This window comes from Vanacampus margaritifer, chromosome 14, assembly GCF_051991255.1.
Source record: "Vanacampus margaritifer isolate UIUO_Vmar chromosome 14, RoL_Vmar_1.0, whole genome shotgun sequence".
NCBI lineage: Eukaryota > Metazoa > Chordata > Actinopteri > Syngnathiformes > Syngnathidae > Vanacampus > Vanacampus margaritifer.
The window spans coordinates 2,899,592-2,923,811 of NC_135445.1; the positions used below are offsets into that span (position 1 = coordinate 2,899,592).

General features: G+C 40.3%; 1 protein-coding gene across 4 annotated transcripts in view; it reads left to right on the forward strand.

Annotated features, from left to right (window-relative positions):
* The window catches only part of lamc3 (laminin, gamma 3), an 87,064-nt gene that overhangs the window by 60,359 nt on the left and 2,485 nt on the right, over positions 1-24,220 (forward strand). For all 4 annotated transcript variants that reach the window (XM_077585881.1, XM_077585880.1, XM_077585882.1 and 1 more), the window contains 14 exons: positions 12,160-12,348; positions 12,417-12,662; positions 12,761-12,914; positions 12,983-13,125; positions 14,112-14,290; positions 15,876-16,053; positions 17,182-17,417; positions 20,172-20,248; positions 20,428-20,562; positions 22,009-22,171; positions 22,293-22,439; positions 22,511-22,613; positions 23,338-23,540; positions 23,795-23,935. In XM_077585881.1, coding sequence (XP_077442007.1) covers positions 12,160-12,348; positions 12,417-12,662; positions 12,761-12,914; positions 12,983-13,125; positions 14,112-14,290; positions 15,876-16,053; positions 17,182-17,417; positions 20,172-20,248; positions 20,428-20,562; positions 22,009-22,171; positions 22,293-22,439; positions 22,511-22,613; positions 23,338-23,540; positions 23,795-23,935 — 2,294 coding nt within the window. The remainder of the gene's footprint in view (positions 1-12,159; positions 12,349-12,416; positions 12,663-12,760; positions 12,915-12,982; positions 13,126-14,111; positions 14,291-15,875; positions 16,054-17,181; positions 17,418-20,171; positions 20,249-20,427; positions 20,563-22,008; positions 22,172-22,292; positions 22,440-22,510; positions 22,614-23,337; positions 23,541-23,794; positions 23,936-24,220) is intronic.

Here is a 24,220-nt window from a genome sequence, read left to right on the forward strand (position 1 = left end):
GCGACAAGTAAAAACTGTTTGTGAACATCTTACAAATCCTGATAAAAAATAATAATAAATCGCTACGTACGCAAGTATTCACCCCTCAGTGAGATACCAGCTATATCGGCCTTCAGATTCGTAAAAAGGCAGATGCCAAAATTTGTCAAAATGCCAAATATCGGCACCAAAATCGATCTAACCCTGGTCTAGTCACTGCTTAGTCAGTGCAAGGTAGACTGCCATCTAGTGGTATGTAAAGCACACCGCACTTAGCAATACTGCAGTGTTTCCAATACATTTTCCATCCATTCATTTTATTTTATTTTTTTATGCATGTACAATAAAAGTTGTAACATTATTTATTTCTTTTTTAAATCTTTTTTATGTGGTCTCACTATATGTTGCGGATTTTGACCTATTGCAGATGACTGGCTGTCAACCAGAAGTGTGACACATTTTTTTTTCCAATACACGATTCACAATCAAATTCTCCTTCTTTGGCTTTCCGTTTGTGGATTTTCTGATTCACTTCCCGCAGGCGATGTCCTGTAAAATAGTAAAGCGGCAGCTGTTGGTGGCACAAACATGCCAAGCTTATTTATTTATATTGGCGTGCGCGAGGCCTCCCCGAAGTGTCTTTCACGCAATCTTGCGCTCGCGAGTGGAGAAGGCAAAAAAGAAAATACACAAAGTCCCCCCCTTTAGAAAGCAGACGGGTATTTCTTTTTCTCCCATCTTTTTTTCTTTCCTCAATCTCGACCCAGTTAGCAGACGCCGCCAGCTATGCCTGCGAGTGTCGCTGACGTTGTGTTTGTAATCAGGGCCGTGCCGTGATTTTGATTCATTAATAACAAGAGGGGGAAAAAATATGAGTGGTGGAACGTGGTCGGTTGGATTGGTTGGTGGGGGGGGGACAAAAAAAATAAGTGCACATTCACAGTCAATACCATTTTGACGTGTCAAAGAAGCTAAAACATACATAGCGTAACACGCTAAAGCCTAACTTCAAAATAAAATTTACCAGACACAGTAATACATTGACGGCAATGTAAATAGCCCGAGTACACTTTTACTTTGAAGTTCACCCTCGTCGTAGCGTGTTGTCTACCTTGACTTCCATTTTAGACGTTCCTTTATCGTAGTTAATTGACATTGTATTGCGACCAACATATCAACACAACCCTATCCCGAACTCATGTTCAATCGCTAATTTAGGACGCTAAGAAACCGCTAATTAATCACGACGTCATTGTATGATACCGTTGATACGGCAGAATTCTCCGACGTAAGTGGCTAGCGGCTAGCTGTTAGCATGACCAACGAATGTCTGGCTGCAGGCACAACACAGCTGGTGAGTAAGTTTGACAGCTGGTACCTGATTTACTTGAATTCTTTTTATTTTTAATATTCAGGACCAAGGCTACTTTGTAAATCACTCTCCATATTTAAATGAAGGGAATGTGCCCTAAATTGCACGTTGGGGTCTTTTCATTCTTAAAAAGAAAAAAGATGAACACAACTTTTGTCTTTATTTATTTTATACAACACGTTTGCCCATTAAACAAGAAAAGCATTCAACTCAAAATGTCAAACTTGGCTTTTTAGATTATAGGAACACAACTTTAAGCCATTAATACCTTGTTATTTTACACATGAACCATGTAAAAAGAAGAATGGTTCTGCCTCAGATTGCAAAAGTGTTCCTAAATCCTAAACGGCAATATTAGACATTCTGAATTGATTTTTTATTTATGTATTATTATTTGATGGGAAAAGCCATTTTACCCAGTAAATGAAGACACTAAATCCTACTCGGCTATATTAGACATTTTGAATTATTATTATTTTTATTTAATGGAAAAAGTGCTTGACAAGATAAATTAGGACAAAGTACTTTTTATTTATTTATTTTTATCCGAAAAATGATGCGATCCGTGATCCGATCCACCACTAAATTGATAGTATTTTTCTGTTTGTGCTCTGGGCAACAGAGATGTTCTATTTTACAGTTGCTATTAGCATTAGCATTCCTTGTCCACAAAAAGGCAGGACATGGCTTTTTCTTCTTAATTTGTTTTGACAATCGAGGCATCAGTTTGAAAGCACGTTCCCGACACCTACAGGACGTAACTGGAACAGCAACCTCTTGCGTATATTTAAATAGAGAGCGATTGCTAAATGTAGGAAGAAAAATGTATTTCATTCATTTTGAATAATTACAAAAGCCCCATTTTAATGAGATGATTTTTTTACTGGTGTTTCCCCACTATTTTTTCTGACGGCGTGTGTGGCATGATTAGGCTGGTTAACCGCGTCTCCGCCAACAACGTCTCATTTGCTTGGAGATTCTGTGCGGCTCTTTATGTTGCGGGAGGCTCTTTTTTTTTTCTCGCCGAAACACTCGCTTGCTTGTTCTTGCTCTTTTTCATCTTCCTTAGTCCTCGTTGCACCTGCTCTTTGCGTCGTCTTCATCACGCAGCACTTCCTGAGCACTGCTGTCTTTTTCTCCACGGCCTGCCTTTCATGTGTTTGGTCGCTGCTGCTGCTGCAAAAAAAGGCAGGAATCGGAAAAAGGCTTTCCAGGATGTAATTAGAATTTGTAATTATCACAGGTCAGTGGTGCGTGGTGGAGCCATGTGCAGAGCCCATTTGAAAACCAAAACAGCAGCACTGAGCAAGGCACATCAAGTGTACAGTGTGAAATTCTACGCATTATTCAAGATAAGATGATTATACGTAGTTCAATCAGACTCTCGGTGTTTGGACCGATATTTGCTCACTGCACGATGTTGTGTGAGTTATTGTTTGTGTTCTAGTTAGCTACAGTGGACCGTCGCTATTCAATGGGGATAGGAACCGAATTAGCAAAAATCTGAGTAAGGGATATCGGATGTATATTATAAATGCATTTTTCCAAACAAAGAGGAGATTTCAGATTCAATCATTTTCAGCAAAAACTAAGCGATGCTTGAAATACTTCCTGTTTTCATTCTTCCACTTTCAACAAGTCAGGAATCGTATTGAATTTGTCATTTATTTGGCTTGTTAGCTGAGGACAAACAAAGAAGTCATCGCTTTGTTTGTTGCCACAGCTTTTGTGACAAAAGTTCAATCCAAACTTTGTCGACTTCATTTGCGCACAAAGCTAATGAGCTAACAATAGCCACGCGCTCACACTTTGAAGATATTTACAAGCGGCTTGTAGCACGCATGCAAATGAGCAAACAAGTGTTAAATATGGAGCGCCTCGTGTCCTCTTGAGTCGCGCTTTACACCAAATCCCGCGGGGTGTCCTTTGGCGGCAGGCTACGGAAAGCCGCTAGCTAAAATTAGCCTCCATGTCGGCTCGTCGTTGGGCTTCAGTTTTGCTGCATAAACAACAGAAAAATGTTGCCAAGAGAGTCGGTAAGACGTCCCCCGACCTGTCGTTTCTCCGCCCAGAATCCTAATCGGCGCGTAATCACGGGGAGGAGCCGGAACGTGATCTGGGGAGTGGAATTTATTCAGCCTCTTTGGCGGCAAGTCGGCGCTTCCTTATCGTGATTTATGAACACTTTTGCAGTTGTGCAACAGCAGCACATTGAAAAAGGTTAATATTTGTGCTGAAAATGAGCAATGTTGCCTCAATCCAGCACAGCCTAATGATTGAACTTTTGCCTCTGCACGGAGACTAATGGCATTTGGATCATACACACACAATTTAAGAACCAATTAATTATTTTGTTAATATTTTATTTCAGTGCTGTTCAAACATGAAACAGACTGCAACCTGTTTGTTAAATGCGGTGGCTCAGTTATAAGCCTGAATTTTCAGATCAATAAATCAATTTTCATACAAATCTTACAGTGTACATGTACAAGTTTACTGATTAGTATTTTCTAAATTAGAGTAAAAAAAAATAAATCACAATAATCAATTCATAGATTCGTATCGGGATTAATCGGAATCGAATCGTGATACGAATCGAATCGCCAGGTACTAGGCAATTCACACTCCTACTACCAAGGTTATTTTAGTGAACTAAAACTAACGAAAAAACTAAAATTCCAAAAGCAATTTTGTTAACGAAATTAAATAAAAACGAAAATGCTCATTAAAAAACGAAAAATAACTGAAACTACATTTTATGTTTACAAAACTAACTAAAACCAACTATAATCATAGAAAAAATGTCTTTCGTTTTAGTCTTTGGTAATCAACTTTATTCATTAAATAAATTAATTTTGATATTAACCGGAATAAGGACATTTGATAGTGTGTCACACAAAAGGGACGTCATCTAGCAGCAGCCAATAGAAAAGCACCTTTGGATGACATTGCTCCCACGGTGTTTTTTAAATATTGCGGACAAGTAACACACAAAAAAAAAAAAAAAAACTAGAAAACTAAAACTAATACTGAAACTAAATAAAACTACGCATTTATGAAATAACTCAAACTAATAGAAACTAACAGAACCACCCTGAAAACGAATTAAAAAATGTAAAAAACAAAACCCAAAACAAAATAAAAACTAACTAAAATGAAAAACTCCCAAACTATAACAACCCCGGTTGCTACTAGCTTCATCCTAGGCTAGTTCGCCTCTCGGGTTAAACATCCAAATTTGCAAGCCCACTTTCGTTTGTTGCTAGCAGCCTAGCACGGCGTTACCCTGCCAACAACGAGGCGTTAGCCGGCCAAATATTCCCAAAGCGACTTTTTGGGCATCGAGCTCGAATGAACCGTGTACGCAGCTGTCGGACGTAAGGCCATCCAAAGCATCCTCTCTTACAACAATATGCTACGATGTGTTCTGACTTGAATGGAAAAATTCAGTTTCAGCATTTTAATGCATACTCTTATGTTGATTAGGTTTGAGATGTAAAAATCTTGTGGCTGGTGTAACATAAATCAGATCATCGACAGAACAATGGTGACCAACGTGGCGTTTTCACCTCCATCCAAAGCGGCCCAGTAAGACAACGCTAGCTTTCCTATCTTTGTCGACTTCCCGCTCTGATAACCTCGGAGAGATGGCATTTAAAGCGTTATTTGAAAAGTGGGGGACGCTTTTATTGGTAAACATTGACTCACCGGCTAGCATGCTAATAAGCCGAGTTTTGCTTGTACATTAATTGATGCAATGGGACAGGCATTCCCTTTTTAAAGACAGTTCTCTTCTTTTTTTTTCTTTTTTTTTTTTCACTACTTTTGCTTCACTAAAAGCCTCTTGGAAAGAAAAAGAAAAGGCAACTTGTGTTTCTTGGCTTCCTCCGCCAGACTGCAGCACTTGTGACATTTAAGCCATGCAAAACAGCCGTGCATTATTCCCCCCCCCCCGTTCCCCTCGAAAAGTTGGCCTCGCACAAATGTCAACGTGACAAACAAGTATGTGCCGAACTCCGGACTGTAAGAATGTTATTTATTTGTTTGTTTGGGCTTTTGTCTGCTTCCGGGCCCGTGTGGTTAGCAGAAGGCAGCAACTGATGGATGAGTGCAAAGCTGCAAACAAATCAGAGCATCGGGGGGGGGGGGGGGGGGGAGTTATTGTGTCTATACATTTTTTTGCCAGTAGAAGGGGAGGGGGGGGTTGGGGGGTCCTTCCGCGACCTTATGAAAGAATTCGTTTCATGTTTTGTGATGCGTTATCAAAGTTCACCGGCATGCTCCAGCCACATGTATTGAAAACTCAAATGTTATGTTCTTTGTATTAAAGTTCAAATAGTTAGCAACTGGACTTAATCTCTAGGGCAGGTTCATCTTTTAAGGACCCCTGAAAATGGTCCAAATTACCCTCAAATGTAGGAGTGGAAATCTTTCACTGTCTCACGATTCCGATTTTTGGGTCTGTGATTCGATTCAGAGCGTTTTTTTTTGTTTCAAAATGATTTGATTGACAATGATTTCAATTCATAGATGTGCAACGAATCGTCATGATCTACTCCAGTCTGACTCGCTAACGCTAATTAGCCCGCTACTCGTGGCATTTTATCGCTCAAAAGAACGGCTATTCATGCAAAACGCTTCTGGAATGTTTACAGAGAAGCACCTGAGCCAGGGGTGTGAATTGCCTCGTACCTGGCAATTCGATCCGTATCACGATTCACAGGTCACGATTCGATGCGATACCGATTAATCACGAGACAAATCTATAAGTCGATTATTGAGATTTTTTTGGGGGATTTTTTTTTTTTTACTCAAAATTTAAAAAAATACTAATCAGTAGTGATAGACGAAGGTTCCATGAAGCACTTGTGATATTTTTTTACTCCTCTAGATGGCACTGGTTTAAAGATGCAGTGGGATTGTAATCAATTGTTATCGCCATTGTCTTTAAACCAAAAGCACCATCTACAGGAGTAAAAAAATATTTTTTGCAAGTGCATCATGAAGGTTCATGAAGCTTCATTTTCCCATCACTACTAATCAGTAAACATGTACATGTGCACTGTTAAGATTTGTATATTTATCTGGAACCACAGCCTTATAACTGTGAGCCACAAACAGATTGCAATCTGTTTCATGATTGCAATAAAATATTATCGCGACATATAGCCAAATCTCCTAATCTTAACATTATTCACTGGCATATGCTCTTCCTACGCTGCAAAAAAACAACTTTTATTGGCATAACTTGATCGTGTCTTTTTTTTTATTCTACTCTCTAATGTGGCTACAACTTAACAGTGTATCAGAACGCGTGGAACCACACTGCCCCTAAGTGGCCAAATCGGGTACAACATGAACAGCGCTCCCAATAAAGGCACACACAAACAAGGGCGAGGCAAAATAAAATAATTCAAATCAAATCGATTTTGGGACATTTAAAATGCACACCCCTGCTAAAATGGCGGCTGCAACCTTAAATGGCGGACCTCGTGTGTCTTTGGGAGGGTCTACTCATGATAGACATGCCTAAAAAGTTTTATTTGTCTCCGTTAAACTGGCTTTGGCGGGGTGAATTTTAAAATAAAACCTCTGGCGAGAGTGCTGATATTATAGTATAAAATCTAGTGGCGGAACGATGGTAAAATGGTGGCTTTTTTGTCAGGCGTCAGCCATCATTCTACATCTGAAGTGAGCTAGCACAAAACCCGAGGCGACCTCATTATGGTTTGGAGGCTGGAAATCTCAGCCAGTCTGAGCCCAGTCTAAAGCTTTCTGGCAAGCAGCTTTGGGGTTAGGACGGGTCGTGCGGTCCTGTAGGTCGATGCGGTCGCTCCGCCGAGATCTTCTTTAATGAGTCTGCAGGAGAGAGAGACGCTCCCGACGGGGAAGACGAAGGGCGGAGGTGGAGACGGGAATTCTCTTTTTAGAGTGTGTTGTGTTCCAAGGTGTGCTGAAATAGGACGTTAGCATCAGATAATAACCAAACCAGGAGTGCATAACCATCCTCGTTAGGTTAGCTTGGCTTGGCGTTGTAGCCCCCATAGATAGCGAGTAGCGAATCTTTGAAACCATTATTATCTTTGTTGGATTAACCGCAGATTAGCATTAATTCTTCTTGTTTGCTTAGCTAGTGTTAGATATTATTAACATTTTTAATACTTCATTTCATATATTAACCATTGTTATACATTGCTAACATTTTAATTATTTATATTAACCTTGTCGAAATGTTTTGTGGACGTGGATAGCAGGTGGTGTTGATCTCGGTATAATTTGACTTTAAGATGGGACATATTATTTAGTCTAAAAAATTCCTTCTCAGCGTTTTGTGCGAAAACACATTTAGTCCTTGAACAGAATCTGTCTCGAACACACACCCACCCCTGACTCTGTTTTCGCCATCGGTCATGGAAAAGTACCCAGAAAGTATGTTTTGTCTACAAATGAAAGAGAGGCGGTCGGTTTTAACTATAAGAAGCCATTTTACACGCGGAAGAGGCACATTCGGCGCTCTGAATTCCACCTGTTAAGTGATGAATTGGAGTCTGTTACGATGTCCAGAGATCTCTGTTAGATTAAAATCATTTTTGCAAAGGTGTTTTTTCTTACATTAAATCTGTCTTCAAGTTTTGGAACACGCAAAGAGGACAAATAATTTTATTCCTCTTTCACTAGCCTAACTTGGCCCCATAACATTCAAATGTCACCTCCGCAACCATGAAAACACAGCTAGCTTTGTTCGCGTCTTAGGCTAAGCGTGCTAACAGCACGGCTAGCAATTTAGCAACCTCGTAACGTTAGCATTTTGGCAACCGGACTATGCAAATGTTGAAACCAGGAGCACATTAGCTAATTGTCTCATATTACAATACACATTTGTAAATAGTTTTGCTGTAATAATGGTCACATAATATCAATGATAGTTTGTGTATCTGTTTTGTGTTCATGTTGTTGTTAAGTCCCCACTGAAGATCCAGGTAGCAAATGCACCGCCAACCAGCGGACGACAGAGGAAAAAAATGACATAACGGTCTCAGAATGACAATGGCGGTGTCGCGAAGGCCCCTCCCCCGCCTCATATCCCGCTCAGTCATCTTCACACTCAGTAAAGTCAGCACATTTCCGCCACCATTAAATTCATCACGGCTCATTGGGGATCCATGCTGTGCACGCACACCGAGCGGCGGCGGCAGCGTAGCTTTGCCACCATTTTTAAGACAATTCTTAGTCCCCATGGCAAAAAACGTAAATCTATGAAGCAGTCAGTTAAGGTGGAGCCGCCATGTCGGTTTAGGTTAAAATAACAGCTTCAAAGTCATCCAGGTGATAAAGTGCCTTGTCGTAAAAAATAGAGAAAGCATCTCCACCGTCGCCATGTCAACCTGATTACCTGATCGGCATAATAATAAGAATTAAAGCCACCCAAAAAGGCAAATTTAGTTACTAGAATAATGACAAAAATGATCATTTAATTGCTGTCTTATTAACTCTTTGACTGCCAGACGTTTTCAGAAACGGGTTGTCCCCAGTGCCAGCCGATTTTAAGCATTTTGACTGATCTTTCAAGGTCCATAGAAAATTATGTGTTTGGACTATGGAAACACACATACTACCAAATGAAAGATTGGACTCTCATCTTTCATCAGAAAAAAAAGTTTGTTTCTACCTTATTCCGTTCTTCAGTAATCAACAATAGAAAATGGTTAGTTTCACCTCTGTTTTCCAACAAACGTCTTTTAACGTCTTTGGCACTCCTCCATAGGATTTTACTAAACGTTATTTAACGTTTTTGGCAGTCAAAGAGTTAATAATCATCTCGTCAGGCAATTAAATTTTTTAATTAAAAAAATAGTTAACTCACAATTAATCACACATTTTATATATGTTCTAAATGTACATTTTCATACTCTTGTTAACAAAAGTGGGGGAAAAAAAGTTAAACTAATAGAAATAGTTCAAATGAATTTTTTACGTTTATAGCCGTCAATGGCAGTGAATGAGTTAAGATGTGAAGGTATTGTTGCTCCAGTTGGACTTATTATTCTGCCGACTAATGGAATTGTTGAGTGGCTTTAATTCTTATGATTACTACAGCAAATAAATCAACATTTACTTATTATTATTATTATTATTATTATTTAGGGATGTCAAATAAGTGCGTTCATTTAAAGTTCCTTTCATGCCACTCTTCTTTTTTTAACACACCTTATTTTATGTTAATGCATGTATTTGTGGAGACTGAGGTCAAGTTGTATTTTACAATTTTAAAAATGTGCAGAGTTTCACACGTTACTTCATGTTAAAGATTAGATAGCTCTTAATATGAAAAGAAAAATGCACTGAGCTGTCACCACATGTCTTACAAATGCAATAATGCCATCTAGTGGCAGAAAAATTACCAACACAACTCCATAGCACACCCGTTTTTTTACAGCACAGTACATCTTTTTAATTTGAACTCAATTTGATGAATTCTTATGAAATTACTGTCAATGACTAAAAGATGCAGCCATATTTCTATTAGTTTAACATTTTTTTCCCCACTTTTATGTGAACAAGACTATGAAAACGTACACATTTTATTGTACATTTAGAACTGATATAAAATTTGCGATTAGTCGTGAGTTAACTGTTGAAGTCATGCGATTTCATTATGAAAAAATTAAACTCCTGACACCCCTATTATTATTATTATTATTATACTGGAAACGGATTGGCCTTTTGAGGGGCATGAACCTCCCAAAAGAATAATCCCTGAAAAAGTTCTCCTGTTTCCCTGCTTGTGTTGCATCACGCTAACTTTTCCTCCACATCCTCTCCGACAGTCGACTTACCCCCCCCCCCCCCCCCGCTAAACTGACATAACAAATTGATCTCCTACAGGAAATTCTCCCGTTTAATTATTTCTGAAAAAAACATAAACTTGTAATTACTATACCAGACCCCCCTGACACTTAATTGGACGAAGTCTGAGCATTCTTGGTATTAAGCAGATGAATGCCTTCTGATCTCGCAGTGTGTTTAATATTGCATTGTTGTGAGCCTTGAATAAATAATGCGACAATCCCATGTTGAGATGTACGATTAAATGAAGCTGCTAGTGAATAAGGATTCCACTTCATGCCGTACACCGTGTCACGTTCACTGCGCATGCAATTAGATAACCCACTCGCCTTGACAGCCTCCATGATTTATCATGTTCACCCACTCTTGCTGCATAATAGCTCATGGAAGGAAAAAAAAAAGCATAATTAATCTTTGGATTTTTAAAAAAAAAAAATGTTTATGGACACAAACAAGTCCAGGATTTAAATATGTTTTTGTTAGCTTTTTCCCCGGACCACTTCATAGGAATGCTAATCTCCCTGCCGCTTCCTTGAGGGAATTGCCTCCCTCCCTTGAAGGGTTTTTTTTTTTCCCCGCCCTTTCTGTATTTTCCCACAAGCAATTATGGCCTGGCTGATTTCGCTTGTCTTTTTTTCGGAGACTGCTTTCCAGCCATGTTGAGATGTGGGTCAAGGACGCAGCGTCCCCGGCTGGTGAATGGCCGGAACTGCGTCTTTGGTGTCCTGGAGTCGTTCTTGGGGGGCCTCAACACTTCTCTCAAAATTGATAAACAACTTGTCTATTATACTTGGAGGCTTAAATAAATCTCAAGGATCCGTGCGCAGAAATGAGCAGGAAGTCGGCCATTTTGTACTTGGACAAACGCCAACTAGGGAATTTGCCCAAAATGAACCCTGTTTGGAAGCAGCTATACAAGCCAATGGCTCAATTGCTCAGCTTTAATGCCTATGCTGTCTAATTTGGGCATTGCATGGTGTTGAAGTTTGATGATCATTTTGAAGATTCAGAAAGTTAATTTTAGGGGTGTCAGGTGATTAAAACTTTTAATCTTAATTAATCGCATGACTTCAACAGTTAACTCACGATTAATCGCAAATTTTCCTATCTGCTCTAAATGTACAATAAAATATTTTTTTCGAAGTTTTCACACTCTTGTTAACATAAATGTTGAAAAAAAATTACACTAATTGAGAAATATGGCTTTTAGTCATTAATACAGTAATTCCATAATAATTCAGAAAAATTAGTTAAAAGTAAGGGGGGGTCATTAATCGCAAGTTAAAAAAAATTTTGTGGCGTTAAAGAAACTTTAAACAGGGATGTGATTTTTCCGCTAATTCGCGGAATTCCGCTTTTTTTTTATCTCCCCCCCAAAAAAAAAAATCTGATTTTTTTTTTTTTTTTTAGTAGATCATTGTGTATGCACATGACTCCGACAGATAACATCTTCTGCTATAACAAAGACATTTGCTCTAATATGAGTTACTTTTCATTTGGTCATGATACAATTATTTGTTCATGAAATTTGAACTCTTCAACATTATTTATGTGTTAACTTAGTAATCACATTAGTTAGATATGATGATATTCTCAGTGATAGTTTTTAAAAGCAAAGGCAGTCCAATGTTTTTGAATGTGACTGATTTTGAGTTGACTAAAACTGCCATTTTATATGGGATAGTTCAATATACATTGAAAATTTATGCTGTTGTTTTGTCTATTTCTTTGTCATGTGAGTGCATTGAAAGTACTTAAAAACACGGAAAACCCATGAGCTCCGGGTGGCTTTGCCCCCCTTGTCCCCCCACCAGGGCACCTGGACCTAGCTGGGTGCCAGCGGCCCCCAGACCCCCGGCTAAATTTTCAGATAATTTCACTTTGGTCAAATCACATCCCTGTTTAAATGAACTCAAAATAAACGCACAAATTTTGACACCCCTAGTTAATTTCTATTTCAGGTGAGTGCGAGTGTTCGGACTTCACCGGCGGGGTGACCTGCGAGCGCTGCTTGGACGGTTACTATGGCAACCCTTTGATCGGCATGCCAGGCGACTGCCAACCCTGCCCCTGCCCCGGCGGAAGCGGCTGCGTTCACGTGGTGGAGACCGATCAGGTGGTCTGCACCGACTGCCCCGCCGGACAAACGGGTGAGCGCACCGCTCCGGCGCACCGCTGTACCCAATGTTGTGTTCTGACGCCGCCCTCCCATTGGCAGGTACCCGCTGCCAGATGTGCGACGACGGTTACTACGGCGACCCGCTGGGGCGTTCGGGGACGGCGCGAGCCTGCACCAGATGCGACTGCAGCGGGAACGTGGACCCGAACGCGGTGGGCGTGTGCTACCACCTGACCGGTCGCTGCCTCAAGTGCACGGGGAACACCGAGGGCGACCGCTGCCAGAGTTGCCGCCGAGGTTACTATGGCGACGCTCGCAGCGACGCACCTGGACTCAAGTGCAAGCGTGAGTAGTAACATTGAATAGAAAATGATAATGATGAATGTTTCGTCCAGTTGAATTAATACTTCGAGCTTAAAATGTCTTTTGGATATCATCTCCAGCGTGCAGCTGCAACCCGGCAGGAACCTCCGGCCACGCTATGGAGTGTCACCCTAAGACAGGAAGTTGCAAGTGCCTGGATCACGTGAGCGGGCGGAACTGCAGCCACTGCGACGAAGGCTTTTTTAACCTCCAGCGCGGTGTGGGTTGCGAGAGGTAAAGAGATGCCAAAGAGTACTTTGGAGCACAGCTGAAGAGCTTCAGTGTTGTCCCGCTCACTCCAGGTGCACGTGTCACCTCATTGGTTCATCATCGCCCGCCTGCCACCCAATCACGGGACAGTGCTCGTGCAGGGGCGGCGTAGAGGGGCGGCTGTGTGACGCATGTCGAATGGGCTTCTTTGGATTCTCGTCACGTGGATGCAAAGGTGCACTTTTTCTGTTTTAGTTTCAGGCATCATAATAAGAATTAAAGCTGCCCTACCATGCCCCTTAAAAAGCCATACCTTTTGGCTAACTATGAAGAAGTTAAGACCACCAATAGCCCATTTAGTTGCCAGATTTATTATAATAAGAATTTTGATTTGTTTTAATATATTTGAAAAAATATAATAAAAAGAAGAAGATTTCCCCAAAGGCTATTCCGTTTCTAGCGTAATAATAGGAATTAAAGACTTTTGAAGAAGAAGATTTATTTACCACAATGGGACGTAGAAGTAAAGCCTCCCAAAAAAAAGTGATTAAGTTGCAGGAATAATAATAAGAAGAAGTAAAGTCCAACAAAAGGCTATTTATTTTCTGACAAAATTACAAGAATTAAAGCCCCCCAAAAGGTCATAAAGTTTTTGGATTCGTAACAAAAACTAAAGCTCCAGTAAACCGAATGCAGTGGCCAGAATCAAAACATCAAATAATGTCCTCAAAAAGGTAATTTAATTTCTGGACTATGAAGAAGAGGGAAAGCCACAAAAAATAATGGTCAGAATTCAAATCCAGCCCAAAAAAAGGGCCATCCAGTTGCCTGAATAATAATTAGAAGTAAAGCCCAACACAAAATGGGTAAAATTGCTGGAACAATAATAAGAATTAAAGGCCCCAAAAAGGCCAATTACTTGCCACATTAATAACAATTAAAAGCCCAAGATCATTTAGTTTTCACAATAATCATTACAGGTCAAGCACCCCAAAATAACAGTATTTACTTACCTGAATAATTGTCCTTTCAAAGGCTATTCAATTGCCAGATTAATAAGAATTAAAACCCACAATAAGTTGATTCACACAGAAGTCCCATCTAAAAGCACCATGTAGTTGCTGCAACAATAATTACAACAAATGCCCCGAAAAAAGGTGATATAAAATTGCTTGAATAATGATAAGAATTAAAGCTTTCTTCTTCCTCTTTGCCCGGCAGCCTGTGACTGCGACCCAATGGGTTCCACCTCTATGCAGTGTCACGGCAACGGCGCGTGTGCGTGCCGGCCCGGCTTCACTGGCTCCAAGTGTGACAAATGCCAGCCCAACTACTTCCACCACAGAGGAACGCACCAGTGCGAGGAGTGTCCCGTCTGCTACGGGTTGGTGCAGCAACAGGTGCGTTCATAACAGTGCTCACTTGTTGTGAGACTACTAATAATTAAAGCCTTGCCCCCAAGAGACAATTTAGTTGACAAACTGAACAGTAAGAATTAAAGCCACAAAAAGAATAGCCATTCAGCCATGCAGCCATCCAAATGATAATAAATATAGCGCTACAAAAAATGTTGTTGTCAAAATGAACCCTAAAAAGTCGATTTCATTATTAAATATTGTTAAATATTGTTGGCAATTTAGCTGATTTAGTAATAATGAGAATTAAAGCACCGTCATGTAAAGCCCCCTCTATTGAGTTGCCAGAATAAACAGGAAGAAGTAAAAAAAATAATAATTAAAAAAAAGACAGATTAGTTTCTGGTTTATTAAGAGGAAGAATTAAAGCCTCCAAAAAGGCCATTTAGTTGCTCAAATAATAATGAGAATTCAAGCCACCAAAAAGATCATTTAGTCGCTGTAATAAATAGTAAGAAGTCAAGTCCACAAAAAGGCCAATTATTTGCTGAGGAAGAATTAAGCTGATGAAATAATAAATGATTAAAAACGAGAAGTAGTAGAAGAAGAAATTTAAAGCCTTGTCTATTTTGTGTAGGTGTCTGAATATTGTTAATAAGAATTAAAGCTACCAAAAAAAAAAAAAAACATTTAGTTGCCGGAATAATCAGTAAGAAGTAAAGGCCTTAAAACCTCGGCTCCTGGTTGCTATCTGACATTCCCTTCCCACACCTTCCATGCCGCTGCCGGCAAAAAAGACTAACGAGCATGTCGGCTGACAAAAACGGAGACGGAGGAGGATCTTGAAAGCAGACGGGCGGGAACAGGTGCGGCGAATAACCCAGTTAAAACAACGTCAGCGATGACGAGTGTGTTCCAGCGTTTGCGGAGAAGAAAAACAATGCAAAGTCAGCCGTGGACAAATGTCCCGCACTTTCACTCACTTTTCCGCGAAGTCTCTCAAATCTGCAGAAATTCCCGTCCCGCTTTGTTAGATATAAAGCGGCCTTTCATTCCGCACTTATCTCGCCGTTGTTATTCATTTATTCATTGCTTCTGTCGGAATGCTTCATTTCCCGCCTCGGGATGAATAAGAACAGATTCCAGCCGTGCTTTTTTTGTCGTTCCGTTTTGGGGTTTGGGGTTTTTTGACACTGTGAGTGATAAATCGCGGTGTAGTTACAGGCGGGAGAAGCTCAAGCTTTTTTTCTCTCTTTTTTTTTTATTTCAGCCAGTGCAAAATGGGCTAAAAAGCAAGGGTGGATAAATGTCTGCTACGTTTCTGATACTACAGTGGAACATTTCCAGAAGCGACTTTGTCGGCTTATTCAGCATCAGTCCCAGTTATGACATGGCCAAAAAAAAATTGGAAAATGAAACTTTTGCCGACATTGTGAAAGGGGCTAAAGATAGATGAAATCAAAGCATGTGTTCATTCCGCCGTTGCAATTCATTTATTCATTGCTTTTGTCGGAATACGACACTCCCCACCGTGGAATAAATAAGTACAGATTGCCATCTTACTTTTTGTTTGTTGTTCTGTTTGATGCTTTTTCGACACCCCGAGTGCTCAACGGTAGCCTTCTTCCAGGCGGAGGAGCTGAGGACGCGCCTGCAGGACGCCGAGAAGCTCCTGGCTCGCTTCGATTGCCGAGGCCGATTGGCCAAGCGGCGACCCCCGCCGGGATATCCCACATACGGGATTCACGGCAACCAGCGCGACTTAGAAGCACTGCCCAACGCGCTGGAGGAATTTTTGGCCTTCCAAGGTAACGTAGACCCCTCTGGGTGTCCCACTCATTTAGATTTTTTTTTTTTTTTTGGGGGGGGGTGGGGGGGGGACAATTTCAGCTGTGTGGATGTAAATCTAATGAAACTTTCCACTGCTTACAGTACTGTTCAGGCCAAAAGAATAAAAGTATTGCTTGTGTGCCATCTTGTGTCATTTTCAACTATGTTGAAGTGAGTTGAGTAGCTTGATTTAGACAAAAGTAGTGCTTTTTCTGCCCGCCTACAGATGCTTTTCTTAAAAACAATAACCAAACGAATTTGCCAATAAATGAAAATAATCATCATTTAGTGCTGAGGAATTATGCAAGTGAATTGAAGAGCTTCGTTTAGTCAAAAATAGTGCTTTGACACCTTCTTCTTGCATCTTGGCGCTTGTTGAAGTAAATAGAGGAGCTTCATTTGAGCAAAAGTAGTGCTTTGCTGCCATCTTGTAGCGTTTTGGTGCTAAAGAACTATGCTGAAGTGAGTTGAGGAGCTAAAATGAGACAAAACTAGTGCTCTGCTGGCGTCTTGGTTGCCAAGGAACTCTGTTGGAGTTGAGTTGAAGAGCCTCATTTAGACAAAAGTAGTGCTTTGATGCCATCTTGTGGTATCTTGGACAGGAAATCTGTTAAAGTGAGTTGAGGAGCCTCGTCTCGACAAAAGTAGTCATTTGGCGCCATGTTGGTGCCAAGGAATTAATTCCAGCAGTGCTTTTACGCCATCTTGTGGCATCGATATGGAATTATTAACATTTTTATGGGGGCATCAATGACCTGTGGAATTTCTCACTGTGGCAAATGCATTATTATTATTATGTAATGTGTCTGTTTTTTTGTTGTTGTGATCAAATGTAATCCCGAATGAATTTGTGTTCATAAACCTGACTTAAGATCCTGCAAAGGGGGAAGTGCGGGACTTCCTGCTTGTCTGGAGCACACGCATCACATCCGTGCTTCACCGTCATTACAAACACGATTGAAAATGTACGCTGTTAATATTTCATGCGTGGGAAGGAATATATGGCAAACAAACATTGCCCCGCCCCTTACTCCTTTTTTTAATATTTCACTGCAAAACGCAGCCATGTCACTGACTCTCTCTCATACTTGCACCCGTGCTTCCAGAGGCTCAGGAGGCCTTCGTGCAACAATTCTCCTCACTGGAGGCGTCCACGGGCGCTCTGGCGGCCCGGCTGCGCGACCTGGCGGCCGCTTTGAACTGCAGCGTGGGCACCAAAGGAGAAGAAGTAAAGGGGGACGAAGAGCGAGGAGGCGTGTGTCAGGCTGTAGTCGCCATCGCGCAGGTTGTCGGCGAGTCCCGGACGCAACTGCAGCAGGCCACAAAGGACCTGGATAACATGGTGGGTGACTTTTATTGAACCAAGGAACATCAAATCAAAGAATTTTCACTTGCGGAGGCGGCACTTCATAAAAAGTACATTACGTTATGCGGCTCCATCAACTAACACAAATTGCAGAAATCGCCACTTTGCCTGCACAATCGAGGATGTTGCAGCTCATCCAAAGCTAATGCTAGTAGCAAACACTAATCTATGCATCCAACAAAATTCAATGCAGCTCTGCTTACCTTTTGTTTGATGGATTGATTGATTGGCGTGTCACATGCTTGAAAGTGGCTCATCACGTCATGGGGCGGGTTTTATCTAAATTAGATAAAATTGTGACATCCGAATTTGGCAAAAATAAATAAAAAATAATAATAATATTAATAGAATGGCTCGGACACATTTAAAAAAATTGCTCGTTTATCAGCGGGGATAAGTTTTTAACCCTACCCATGACAATCTTTAATATAGAGAGACTTTATGAAAACTATCACTGTCAAAAAATTTAACTATTAGTATAGCAGCTGCGAGCTTAATGCTAACATATAAACGCCATTGACAGGCTAATGGGAATTAGCAACCACCAATCAAGTGATACTTAACTCATTCACTGCCATTGACGGGAATGGACGTCAAAAATTAATTTGAACAATTTCTATTTAAAAAAAATTCTACTTTTGTTAACAAGAGTATGAAAACCTTTTTTTTTACTGTACATTTAGAACAGATATAAAATGTGTGATTAATTGTGAGTTAACTAGTGAAGTCATGCGATTAATTACAATTAAAAAAATGTATCGCCCGATGCCCCGAATTTTTAATAATCTTTAAGTCGCGTCAGGCGATTACAATTTTTTTATTGGAATTAATCGCATGACTTCAATAGTTAACTCACGATTAATCACAAATTTTATATCTGTTCTAATACAATAAAAAAGTATAGGTTTTCATACTCTTGTTAACACAAGTTAAACTAATAGAAATAGTTCAAATGAATTTTTGACGTCTATAGCCGTCAATGGCGGTTTAAACACACGGGGGGGCAACAACGTGTACTGCACAACAAATCCTCACCCAAATATCGTCTCTGTGTCAATTATTTGTCTGTGACACGTTTCAAACGATATTCGGCGGTGTCGCTGTGGAGTTTTTGGTCATACGTGTTTGATGGTGTGCCTTTTGAGGCGGCTGTGTAACAAGATTGCTTCCAACCTTCTGGAGCGCAGCCACCTTTTTTTACAAAGCCACAAAATCCCCACCAAAGCAAACCTTCAAAGCAAATCTTTTCATTCCTCATCCAACCTCCTCCTCTTCATCCTTCTCCACCTTTTGAGAGGCAAAGTCAGCAGGGAGGGGGGAAAAAAAAACGACACCAAAAAATGCGCAGTATGTGCAGGCGGGGAAGGAAGGGACCCATTGTTGATTTATTATTTACGTATTTGTTTAATTTGCATGATCCCAAATAAAATAGAGACATAACTCCGGGGAGATTTTGTATTTTTTTTTGCCCCCGCTTTGAACCGTGCGGGATATTAAAAAGTTCACAAGGTGAGCCTCGCTACTTGGCAGGCCACCATTTTCCTGCTGAGCTGTGACTGCTTCTCTGAATGGTGCAAGACTTTCAAAGTTTTTGATTTTATTTCCATTTTTACTTTTTGGTAGGCATATCTATCAAAAATGAATAAAAAAAAAAAAAAAAAAAAGTAGACCAACAAAAATGTCTTAAAAGGAACCCCAACTGTCATGACAACTTTGCTCTATATTATTTATAAAACATAATTATGAGATGAATTTTTCAAAAATAATTTCCAGTTTGATACATTTTGTAGAAACTTTGTTTGGATGTACGCCGCCATCGTTATGTACGTGGCAAGTTAAGCCTCGTAGCGTTCCTAAAGAAACAACGTGCTCTCGTCATTCACCAGACGCATTCAAGAGTTTTGATCGTCCCTTTAGGAACGCTACGGAAACTTATCTTGCTTTCTTAATCGACGTTTCACATTGCCTGGCATAGAGCCAGCCGCCATTCCACGTCACTACGCACTGAATGCGTTGCGACGTATGTAACAATGGCGGCGTACATCCAAATAAAGTTTCTACAAAATGTATTGAACTGGAAATGATTTTTGAAAAATGAATCTCATAATTATGTTGTATAAATAATATAGAGCAAACTTGTCATGACAGTCGGGGGGTTCCTTTGAAGAAGCCATGCCTGAAAAGAAATAGTAAGTCTGCCATTTTGTTTTGGAGTGGCCGTTTTAGGGTTATTTTTGGTCATTTCCAAGTTCCCTCTGGAAATTGTAATTATTTATACTCTCAGTAGGACCCCCTGATTTTTTTTTTTTTTTTTAAATTCAGCTCAAAGCCAGTTTCACTCTGCAACATATTTGGTAGGTAGTAGATGCCCAAAAAGACATGATGTCGGCCATTTTGTTTTGAATTGGCCATTTGAGGGTTATTTAGGCCATTTCCGGGTTACTTCAAGGACAAAGTTGTCCTGGAGATTTTTGTCCAATTGCTACCAAATTTCATCCATGTGTGTTAAATACTGTAAACCTTTTTTTTTTGTAGGTCATTTTGTGTTGACTACAAAATAAAAGACAAGTCTCTAATCTCTCAGCAGTGTTAAGTAGTATTCCCTAAAAAGTTTGAAAATCCCACTAGTTAAACATAAAATGAAATTGGGCAGACTTATCTGTTACAAGGAGACCCACAAAAAAAATCTCAGTAAATGCTCCATGTATTGCTTTTTTTAATTTTTTTTAGATCATCCCATTTGAGGTTGATTCAGGACCAAACCAATGGAAGATGACGGTCAACGAGTCTCAAGCGCTGACGAAAAGGTGAGTGAGTCCGCACGCGTTGCAATCCAACCGTCACAGCGCCGCGCTTTCCGATTGCGCCACTCGCTCAATACTTCACAATGCGCGTAAGAGCTTTCTCGGAAAGCCGCCTCGGCCTGAAATGCTTATCCGCTTGCCGGGGTTGCTGTCATTCTACGCACCTCCGTCTGCCTTTGTAGCCACGGAGATGCCGCGGAGCAGGTGGAGGTCGTGGCCGGCAGGGCGCTCGCCGCTTCAAAGCGCGCCTTCAGCTTGCTGATGGAGCTCCTGCAAGACAACTCCACCGACGAGTACATCGCGGCTCTGACGCAACGGTAAGGCAGAGAGTGTGCGCTCGCTCCGTTGTTGTTTGCTGTCAAACCCAAAAAAATCAAATAAAGACAATAATGCATTGTGTATTTAAAAACTTTGCCGTAGGATTGCCACAAGTAGCTTTATGCTAACAACAGGCAAGGCCGTTAATAGGCTAACGAATATTTTATTTTATTTTATTTTATTTTATTTTATTTTATTTTATTTTATTTTTATTTATTTTTATTTATTTTTATTTATTTTTTACTGGAACCCAGAGAGGTGGCGACTCTTACTCTTTGGTGTCTTAGTAGACTTTGTTATACTGCCCCCTGGAGGTCCAAAGCGGGCACACCATAAGGAGCAGCACACTAAGAAAGCAGTCAATCATGATGAACAAACAATTTTATTCTTAAAATTCTATGATATTATGTTAATAGTAGGTGTTAATTTTGAGTTAATTTAAAACTGCGTTGTTGTTTTTTTACGCCCGATTAATGAAAGCCTTTACTTGGGTAATTCCAGTTGCAAGGCAGCAGACACGTCCACGTCAAAATTTTGCAGTAATAAATTGAATATAATTTCACAAGTTTTTTCATGTTAAAAATTAGATAGCTCTTAATATGAAAAGAAAAATGCAGCTGTCACAGTCTTACAAATGCCATCTAGTGGCAGAAAAATGATTTCAACACAAATCAATATATCACACTCGTTTTTTAATTTTAACTCAGTTTGATGAATTATTATTAAATTACTATATCAATGACTGAAAGATGGAGCCATATTTCTATTAGTTTAACATTTTTTTCACTTTGGTGTTAACAAGAGTATGAAAACTTAAAAAAAATGTTTTATTGTACATTTTATTGTACATTTAGAACAGATATAAAATTTGTGATTAATTGTGAGTTAACTATTAAAGTCATGCGATTAATTACAATTTTAAAAAAAATTATCGCCTGGCACCCCTAGTTAATAGTCTGTTTTTATAAAGTAAAATATTATAAAGTGCTACTTTTTTAATTAAAAAACATGATTAAAATTTTTTGGGGAAGAGACTAAAACGGATTAATGGCATTTCCCTTCATTTCAATGGGGAAACATGATTTGAGATCCTAGTGTTGAGCATGGCTTTGGAACCAATTGAACTTGAAAAATTCAGTCCCCAAAGCAAGTTTCATGGGGTCAAGATGACATTTGGCAAATTCATCTTTGAGTAGACACACGACCACAACCGAATAAGTACGCCATTTTGGTTTTGAAGACAAATTACAAATGAATTATACCACATAGAAGCCATTTGTCATTTAAAGGGTAAAGTTTGAAGTCTAATCCTAACCTGATGATTTCTTGAACCTCCAAATATAGTTTCCCGCTGTAAAAAAAAAATAAAAAAATCCTAAATCTCAGACAATGCAACCTAAAAACAAAAAAAAACAGGCATAATTATGAAATCTGCCGTGTTTCAGAATGACACAGATGCAGCAGCAGAGGCAAAATCTGACCGCGTGGGCCAACCAAAGTCTTGCCAATGACAGAACACTCCAGCAGGACGCCGTCAGGCTGCAGCTCGCCCTCACTAACGTCACGTCGCAGCTCGGTCGCACAAACGCCGGCCATGCACTTGCTGAGGTAAGTCCGTCGAGCAGCGACAATCTGAATCGTCGCTAGTCGTTTTATAACATGAAAAGCTGTGTTGATGGCTTAGTATCGTTTTTCTGCTGCTATAACCGAGGTTGTACTTCCCTTTTAGCGGGGCGGCGCACTGCTGGAAAAGACTCAAGAACTGGATGGAAGCATCCGGTCCAAAGACGACCTCATCGGCAAGATCACAAACGACACTCGCGCCCTGGCGGCGGCCGTCGGCCACAAGCGGGAAATTGCGAACGACACGGCAGAGGTGATTCAACGCGCGGCAATGTTATTAGCGCCTAACGTTAGCGTGCTGATTTGTTGTTTTGATTTCTTCAGCTGCAAGCTCGCGCTCAATGGGCCAAACTGGTCGCCTTGGCTTCAGTGGTGGCGGGAAAAGGGGCGGAGTCGGAAGGAATCGGCCTGCACCGGGATCTTAAAAGTGAGGATCGCTTGCGGTGATGAAAAAAAAAAAATCTGAGAGAAAAGTCCATCTACGGAGCACCAAACGAAAAGAATTCATTGACCAAAAAATGACGATTGCTGAAGCACTTTGGATTATTAAAATGTATTTTACGGCGACAAATTAGCATTTCATGTGCTCGTTATATTTTGTGAATAAAATAAAAATATGTTTTCATACTCTTGTTAGCAAAAAAGTAGAACAAAAATGTGAAAATAATAGAAATATGGCTGCATCTTTTAGTCATTGATACAGTAATTTCATAATTCATCAAACTTAGTTAATATTAAAAAAGATGTAATGTACTGTAAAAAATGAGTGTGTTATACAGTATTGATTTGTGTAGAGGTCATTTTTCTGCCACTAGATGGCAAAATTGCATTTGTAAGACGTTGGTGACAGCTCAGTGAATTTCTCTTTTCATATTAGGAGCTGTCTAATCTTTAACATGAAGTAAGTTGTGAAGTTTTTAAAATTGTAAACTACAACTTGACCCCAGTCTCCACAAATATACGCATTACTATGACATTTATTACTGCTAAATTATGACGTGAACGTGTCTGCTGCATCGCGACTGGAATTCCCCCAGTACAGGCTTTGCAAGTCATTTATTGCGCATTAAAAAAAAAAAAGTGGCGTTAAAGGAATTTAAATGAACTCAAATTGAACGCACTAATAAACATAGTCCGAATGTTCCACCCAGACATGGTGCGCGAATGGCCCCGTCTGCAGGCCCACACCAGGACTGCTATGAAGAAGAAGAAGCCCCTGGAGGAGAAAGTTCTGACCGGTGTCACCAACCTGGCCTCGGAGATCCAAGAGATACTTCAGCCTGCGCGGGAAAACTCCCTCCTTGCCCAAAATGCCTCGCGGGAAGCGCAACGTACCGCCGACGCCGTAGCTGAGGTGGAAAAATCCGAACCACGGCTCTAGAGATTTTTTTTATTTTTATTTCTATTTTTTTTAATTATTTATTAATCGTAATTTGATTATCAATCTAAATAATCATGATTATTATTATTTTTTTTTTTTATTTATTTTTTTTTCCATAACCGCCCTGCCCTCATTTGTATTGTTGTCAATTGTTAAGCACACGCCGAACGGGAATTGACCTCTCACGCCAGCCGCATATAACTCAACTATGTGAACTACTACACTAGGAATCGAAAGGCGTCCTGACGCAGGCCAAGCACACGAGGACCGCCTTCGCCCACCTCAACTCCCACGTGGAATCCGCACTGCAAAGTCTGGATGAGCACGCGTCGCGAGCTGACGGCGCAAAGTTCCACACGCCCTCCGAGGTATGGCGACGCACTTCACGTGCCCCCCCCCCCGCGTGCGTGCTTAACTCTTTGACTGCCAAAAACGTTAAATAACGTTTAGTAAAATCCTATGGAGGAGTGCCAAAGACGTTAAAAGACGTTTTTTTTCAAAACAGGTGAAACTAACCATTTTCTATTGTTGATTACTGAAAAACGGAATAAGGTTGAAACAAACTTTTTTTTCTGATGAAAGATGAGAGTCCAATCTTTCATTTGGTAGTATGTGTGTTTCCATAGTCCAAACACATAATTTTCTGTGGACCT